This window comes from Eptatretus burgeri, chromosome 17, assembly GCF_056783735.1.
Source record: "Eptatretus burgeri isolate ZD-2024b chromosome 17, Ebu_testis_v1, whole genome shotgun sequence".
NCBI classification, from domain to species: Eukaryota; Metazoa; Chordata; class Myxini; order Myxiniformes; family Myxinidae; genus Eptatretus; species Eptatretus burgeri.
Window position 1 is genome coordinate 59136284 of NC_140977.1, and position 8229 is coordinate 59144512.

General features: G+C 42.8%; 1 protein-coding gene across 10 annotated transcripts in view; it reads right to left on the reverse strand.

Moving 5' to 3' along the window:
- The window catches only part of LOC147010249 (acetylcholine receptor subunit delta-like), a 114212-nt gene extending 108456 nt beyond the window's left edge, over positions 1-5756 (reverse strand). For 5 of the 10 annotated variants that reach the window (XM_085862318.1, XM_085862325.1, XM_085862326.1 and 2 more), the window contains exons 1-2: positions 5560-5756; positions 4866-4947 (exon numbers count right to left, since the gene is read on the reverse strand). In XM_085862318.1, coding sequence (XP_085718444.1) covers positions 4866-4947; positions 5560-5741 — 264 coding nt within the window. In that variant the 5' untranslated portion in view covers positions 5742-5756. Of the gene's footprint in view, positions 1-4307; positions 4448-4865; positions 4948-5257; positions 5414-5559 lie in introns of those variants that run through there. The other 5 variants (XM_085862320.1, XM_085862324.1, XM_085862321.1 and 2 more) reach the window with 4 other exon arrangements.
- Positions 5757-8229: the final 2473 nt, after the last annotated feature.

An 8229-nucleotide genomic window follows, 5' to 3' on the forward strand; every position in this document is an offset into this window, starting at 1 on the left:
TGCCTGCGTGCAAACAAGATTCCACTGGAGAAAACATTTTCAAACTGCTTGATCATGAGTTCAGTGACAGGAAAATTCCGTGGGGAAATTGTGTTTCCTTTTGTGCTGATAATGCCTCTGTCATGGTGGGCAAGCACAAAGGAGTCGCTGCTTATATCCACAAACAAAATCCAGAGTGCTACATCATGGGATGCCCTTGCCATATGATGCACAATACGGCCAAGAAGGCGGCTCAGGCCTTACCCATTGAATTAGATGACTTTCTCATCGATATTTACTACTACTTGGACAAAAGTAGTAAACGCGTCAAAGGAGTGAAAGCACTGCAAGAACTCTGTGATGCCCCGACACACAAGATTCTGAAGCATGTCGCAACAAGGTGGCTGTCCCTTGGTCAGTGCCTAGACAGGCTGATTGAACAGTGGGAGCCACTTCGCCTCTTCTTCAAAGAAGAAGTACGAAGAAAAATGCAACCAACTGTAGCCAAGACTCTAACAACGAGCAAGAAGGACGGCACTGTATCTACTGCCAGTACTGGCACTGCAGGATCAAGCACTAGTGGAGCAGCATTCACCACTACCACTGCAGTATCTGCTGCGAAGAAGACAGCAGGGACAGCACCAAAACCAATGCTGAGAGCAGGTAGCATCACCGGCCCTTCATCACGTTCATCTACAAAGCAGATCCCTTCAGAGTCGAGAAAGACTGTGATAGTCCCATCTACAGGCAAAGAAGGACCCAAGTTAAGTTCTGCTTTTTGCCAAATCACTTGATAGAAGCTCAGCAAAACCTTCGAATCAGAGGTCTTCTTCCTTGGCTGCACCTACCTCAAGCTCTCTCCTCAAACGTAAAATTGGATCTGGTACTACGAGTCTGACCTCTTCTGCTGGCAGTAAACGCAAGTGTGATCGCCCTGCGGCTAAGTGTGTATTACGAGTTCTACAACTAAAAGCGCATCTTCCTCAAACACTGTGCAGGAATCTAGAGAAAAACGTGTCAACAGGATGTTCTTGTCTCCACAAACAAAACTCTATTGTTTCTTCCTTTGATATGCTAACAAGCTTTTTGAGAAGGGGAATCTTCTGCTCCAAAGAGACGAACCCTGTATTCATCTCCTGCACGGAGAATTGAATGGTCTTCTGAAAGATATCTTCGTACGGTTTTTGAAACCATCGGTGTCATCGGTTCCTCTGGTAAATGTACCCTTCTCTGACAGAAATCATCAGAAGAATGATGAGGACCTCATGATTGGGAACGATGCCAAACTGTATATAAGGGAACAAAGGAGTCTCAAGAAATCCACCTTCACTCTGAGTGAGTCAGACATCCAAGGTTTCTTCAGTGCAGTTCGCTCATATTATGTGAAAGCCTGCAATTACATCTTCAAAACCTGGCCGCTAGATGATGAATTAGCCAAGCATGCTCAGGTGCTGGATGTTAAGCTACACCAAGAAGTGGGGTTTGACTGTGTGGAGTTTTTCATCAAGAAATTCCCCTGTCTGTTCAGTGGCGGTGATAGTGACATAGACAGTCTTGAGAGTGAATTCGCTCACTACCAGGCAGACGCCTCCATAGCTACAATTGCTACTGAGACAGTGAGAGTGGATGAGCAGTGGCATCGGATTTCACAGCTCACAGATCCCTGCACTGGTGCCAAGAAGTATCCTAATTTGAGCAAAGTGATGAAGGGAATCTTGGTCATTCCTCATTCGAACGCATCATGTGAGCGGGCACTCAGTCTTGTACGGAAGAATCATACTGAATTTCGTCCCAATTTGAGTGTCAAAACCCTGGAAGCTCTCTTAATTGAAAACTAGCTCATAGCACCCCTTGCTACCAGAGAGAATACAGCAAAGACATAATCAGAAGGGCTAAAAGAGCCACACAGCTGTCACTCAGCAAAGCTGCCATGGAAAAAGCAAGCAGCAGTAGTACCAGCCAGTAAGGTAAGAAAAATATTGCTTCTTTTGTGCTTTTTGTTAATCTTTGATTGTCCCCTAACTTACTAATATTAACATACATGTAACATTAAAAAGTGCACAATTTTCCCCTTTTTTGTTCAAAAAGTGGGAATTCTTAACATGTTAAATGCTCCAAAATAGGGCTCAGAGGGCACTAGAGAGCGTCTAGAACCCCAGAGCTTCCAGGGCCCTAAGGCGGGCCCTGGACCCCGCCGCAAGGGTCGAGCGCTCCGCGCTCGAGATGTGCGCTTCGCGCACATTATTTGGTGTCGGTTAAAAATCCTCCCTAATTCTGATTTCCAAAAGTTGGCATCTCTGTATACATATATATATATATACACATATATATATATATACATATATATATATATATATATATATATATATATATATATATAATATATATAAATATATATATATACATACACAGCTCTGGAAAAAAAATAAGAGACCACTCCAAAAAAATTTTAATGAGCATCTCCACATATATGGCAGCCATTCCATTCCATTGTCTGTTGAATTCCAACACAGGCACACCTCATTCTATTTAGTGAGGTACTGATTCGGTGATCACCTGAACCAAATCTTATTTAACAAGGAAAAGTATAAAAACCACTGCTGTGGTCATCACTATCCTCTTGAATAGGACCAGCTGATTGGCAAAAACAGTGCTAGTTGTACCTCAAAAGTAATTGGAATCAAAAAAATAACTATTGACCATGCCAAAAGAGTTGAAAAGAAAAGCTTTGAGTGAGGAAAAGAAGGGTTCAATTCTGGCTTTACTTGCAGAGGGATACAGTGAGCGTCACGTTGCTTCCATCCTTAAAATTTCAAAGACGGCGGTTCATAAGAACAAGGTCAAGCAGCAGACATTGGGGACAACAAATCTACAGACTGCCAGAGGGCAAAAACGACTTTCCACTGACCGGGATGACCGCCAACTCGTTCGAATGTCACTCAACAACCGTAGGATGACATCAAATGACCTTCAAAAAGAATGGCAAACGGCAGCTTGGGTTATGTGCACGGTGAGGACAGTTCGAAACAGGCTCTGAGGGGCAGGGCTGAAGTCGTGCAAAGCTAGAAAAAACCCTTCATCAATGAGAAGCAAAGAAGAGCCAGGCTGAGGTTTGCAAAAGTCCATAAGGATTGGACCGTAGAAGACTGGAGTGAGGTCATCTTCTCTGATGAGTCCAATTTTCAGCTTTGCCTAACACCTGGTCGTCTAATGGTTATAGGGAGACCTGGAAAGGCCTACAAGCCACAGTGTGTCGCACACACTGTGAAATTTGGTGGAGGATCGGTGATGATCTGGGGGTGCTTCAGCAAGGCTGGAATCTCGCAGATTTGTCTTTGTGAAGGACTCATGAATCAAGCCACGTACAAGGTTGTCCTGGAAGAACACTTGCTTCCTTCTGCTCTGACAATGTTCCCCAAGTCTGAGGATTGGTTTTTCCAGCAGGGCAATGCTCCATGCCACACAGCCAGGTCAATCAAGGTGTGGATGGAGGACCATCAGATCAAGACCCTGTCATGGCCAGCCCAATCTCCAGACCTGAACCCCATTTAAAACCTCTGGAATGTGATTAAGAGGCAGATGGATGGTCACAAGCCATCAAACAAAGCCAAGCTGCTTGAATTTTTGCACCAGAAGTGGCATAAAGTCACCCAACAGCAATGTGAAAGACTGGTGGAGAGCATGCCAAGACGCATGAAAGCTGTGATTGAAAATCAGGGTTATTCCACAAAATATTGATTTCTGAACTCTTCCTAAGTTATAACATTGGTATTGTGTTGTTTAAAAATGAATATGAACTTGTTTTGTTTGTGTTATTTGAGGTCTGAAAACACTGAATCTTTGTTGTTATTTTGACCAGTTGTCATTTTCTGCAAATAAATGCTCTAAATGACAATATTTTAATTCGGAATTTGGGAGAAATGTTGTCAGTAGTTTCTAGAATAAAAAAAAAAATGTTCATTTTACTCCAACACATACCTATAAATTTAAAACCAGAAAAACTGATAATTTTGCAGTGGTCTCTTAATTTTTTCCAGAGCTGTGTATATATATATATATATATATATATATATATATATATATATATATATATATATATATATATATATATATATATATATATATATATATATATATATATATATATAATGGTGTAACATATATATATGATTATGAGCACAACAATTTCTGTTTTGGAAGACCCTTGAGTTTGTGGACATGTCTGGTATGAAAAGCCAGCAAGCGAGGTCCATGCACCTCTCGAGAGAAGTCACCCTTTCATGAAACAAGATGAAGACTAATACATGATAGACTAGATGAAGACTCACAAGAGAAATGAGCTGTGACAAGGTGACGCTGAGGAAGATGGTCACTTGATCTTTCTCATGGCGGACTGGCCGAAGATCCTTCTGGTACCCTGTCATCAACGTTCGCAACAGCCGTTCCTCCTCTGTCTGTGCACGTCGGCCTATATGTATAACATCGGATGCAGATGCACGGATTAATTTTAAAGTTAAAATGCCAAAAATAATTCAAAGATATCTGCAGTCATCTACTTATTTCGTACACAAAAGGCGAAAAATTTGTCCTCTGCCTCTCGCACGTTGACCTCTTCACCCCATATGCATCCCGAACATTCTCTCCGACTCATGTCCCTCCCATCCTCCTTTTCCTTCTCATTATCTCTTTAATCCTAAATTCTTCTTCCACCCCATTTTAACTCCTTCAATTCTGTATACATAATAAATAGTTGGCCCCTATTTCTTCCCCTTAAGAAAAGACAAAACATGATTGACAGTTTGTTGAACCCAACGATGAAATTATCAATTCCTTCCAATCTGATGTTCGAGAGTTATTTTGCCAGTTTGTTCATTTGTTGCGTTTACCTGAACAGAGGACCATAAAGGTGGAGATGATGAGAAGGTAAAGCATTCTGGCTCGGCTTGGAGCTGCTCAAAAACTCTAACTCTGTGAAATCAGGACGAACAGCAGGTAAACTACCGAAGGTAATGAACGGCAGGTAAACACCCGAAGATAACAAACATCAGGAAAACACCCGAAGATAACAAACAGCAGATAAACTTCCAAAGGTAACGAACGTCAGATAAACACGAAGGTAATGAACGGCAGGTAAACTACTGAAGGTAACGAACGGCAGATAAACTTCCAAAGGTAAAGGGCAGCAGGTAAACACCCGAAGGGAAAGAACAGCAGGTAATCACCCGAAGGGAAAGAACAGCAGCTAAACATCCGAAGGTAACGTATTACATGCATTTACCTTGATCGATACTTCCATCGGAACAGGAAAAGTCCATGCAGTGTGCTAATGGGTAACACCAAATCATCGTTGTTATGATTAATCACCCGTGTGTGTGAGTGTATGTGAGCAGTGAGTGTATGTGTGTGTCGTCGGATGGTCCTCTGTTCGAATCGTTGAAATTAACTAAATCGAGATCTCATGACGATGAAACTGAAACCCGTCGATGAAACTGAAACCCGTCGTGACGGTGACACCCCTCGTCTTGTTAGCGGATAACACGACAAACAAACGGGCGCATCGTTCTCTCGACGTACTCATACCTTAGTGTTGAACAAAAGCGAAATGAACATCCACTGAGGAACGTGAACATCCACCGAGGAACGTGAACATCCACCGAGGAACGTGAACATCCACCGAGCTGCTGTTTGTGTGGGACAGTGATGGCTAAAAATAGGTTAAACAGACATTCCGTAAATGATCCCTGAAAGGCATTATGGGCCATTGGGTGCACACACAACGCACATATAATTCCCACCCTGTCTACCACTGGTAAGGCAATGACAAACTACCACAATCAGGCCTTCCCAAGGCAATGGCAAACTACCACAATCGGGCCTTCCCAAGGCAATGGCAAACTACCACAATCAGGCCTTCCCAAGGCAATGGCAAACTACCACAATCAGGCCTTCCCAAGGCAATGGCAAACTACCAGATGTAACTTTCCCAAAGCAATGGAGCTAGCAGCCTTGGGGAATGGAAGGCAAAGTTTGTGAGTGTCGAACATGAGGCAAAGATTCAGAACACATGAATGACAGTGATCATGGTGAGGTGAAGTGGTTACCATGAGGTCTACCCGTGGACCGTGCTATGTTACACCATTACTCATACTGTATTTGATGCAAACTGGATGAACAGAGAAATACAGTGAGTTGCAGCACGTACCTTGTGGTCATTGTGCAGCACTCTTGTCTCTCCATGATAACCTCCATATGGTGGAGGATTTGGAGCTGGGACCACATGTGGATCACACTACGTCACGACGTCTCGGTATGTATTTGGTGTACGTGTAACAAGAGCACGTGTGCGAGCAGATGGCACGAGTGAGTTGGAGGAAGGAATTGGAGACTGTCAAGGCGAGTGTCGGTCCATCCGGGACAGCAGACATTTTGGACGATTGGTTTTCATCAACTGAAGGTTGCCAGAAGTGTGCGGGTTAACTCTTCATCGAAGAAGCAGATCATGGTTGAACCATCGTGTTGTGCGACGAAGAGCCATCACCCAAAATGTGGGCTTCCTTGAGTTACCCATGTTGTGGTTATGTTAACATCTCTTCGTCCTCGTTTTGAGTTCTCCAAAACCTTAGTTACATGATCCTGGGTTGCTCAATTGGTGGTTCCCATGTCGGTCCATATCTCCTGATGCTGATTTCCAAGGTTATATCTCGTATTTCCTGTCTTTGTGATTCTTGGTCAAGCACACAAACTCTCTTGATGTCCTTCACCTGTGTATTTGATTTGCACAGCAGGGCATGCTATGTACATGCACAGCAGCGTATACGTGCACACAAACTCTCCTAATGTCGTTCACCTGTGTACTTGATGCACAAGTTCCATGAGCCTGATACATTGTACAAGAATCTATATGATAAGAGAGCGGTGGGGTGTGTGTGTGTGTGTGTGTGTCGCCATTTTTTTTAGAGATGGCTGAACGGATCTTCGTCAAACTTTCAGGGCTTTGTTCGTGAGTGCCAGGGAGTGTTATAGGCAAATATATATATATATATATATATATATATATATATATATATATATATATATATATATATATATATATATATATATATATATATATATATATATAATATGTGTATCTTCTTCTTTCGGTTGCTCCCGTTAGGGGTCGCCACAGCGGATCATCCGTATGATCCGCATAGTGATTTGGCACATGTTTTACGCCGGATGCCCTTCCTGACGCAACCCTGGTCGCCTCTTATGACACAGGGATATGGTACACCTATTTTAACCGGGGTATACACCGGCCCAGTACACTGGTACTCACTTTGCCGACCTCGGAAGGATGACAGGCTGAGTCAACCCCCTGGTGTATTAATTCAGTGGTCCAACGGGGCTTGAACTCAGGACCTTTTGGATCCCAAGCCGCTACCCTAACCACTGTGCCAACACTAGGCTGCAAAATATATATGTATATTCGAAAATTTTGAAATAAAAGTTTGTTTTCATATATATGTATGTATGTGTAGATAGATATATACATACATATAAATTTCAAGAAGAAAAAGTACTTCCAAACAAAAGTATAAACAAGATCGACTCCACCAATTTGAACAAAAAAGCGAGAGCAGACCCGGTCTCAGGAAACGTTTCACCGGCTTAATCAGTCACAATAAGCCTGGTGGTGGTTTAGTGATTAGGGTGCTGGCTTGGGATCCTAGGGTACTGAGTGCAAGTCCTGTTGGCCGCTGAATTAAAATACATCAGGAGGTTGACTCAGCCCGTCATCCTTCCGAGGTCAGCAAAATGAGCACCTGTGTATTGGTAAGGGGGACACTGCATCATCGGCATAGCCGCGTCCCAACCAATGATGCAACCAGCAGCCACAGGCTGCATTCGATAGAGAGAGACCAGGCACAATAGACATCAGGCACAGCCGGCCCAACTGCCCCAATCGTGTGTGTGTGTGTGTGTGTGTGTGTGTGTGTGTGTGTGTGTGTGTGTGTGTGTGTGTGTGTGTGCGTGCGTGCGTGCGTGCGTGCGTGTGTGTATATATATATATATATACATATATATAATATATATATATATATATATATATATATATATATATATATGTATATATATATATATATATATATATATATATAGTGTTGCGGTTGAGGAAATTTGCAAATCACCATTCAGGTCCTGAAGGTGAGATATCTCTGGAAGTACATGTGTAGTTAGCCCCAAACCCGTTGTTTAGAGGGAATAAAT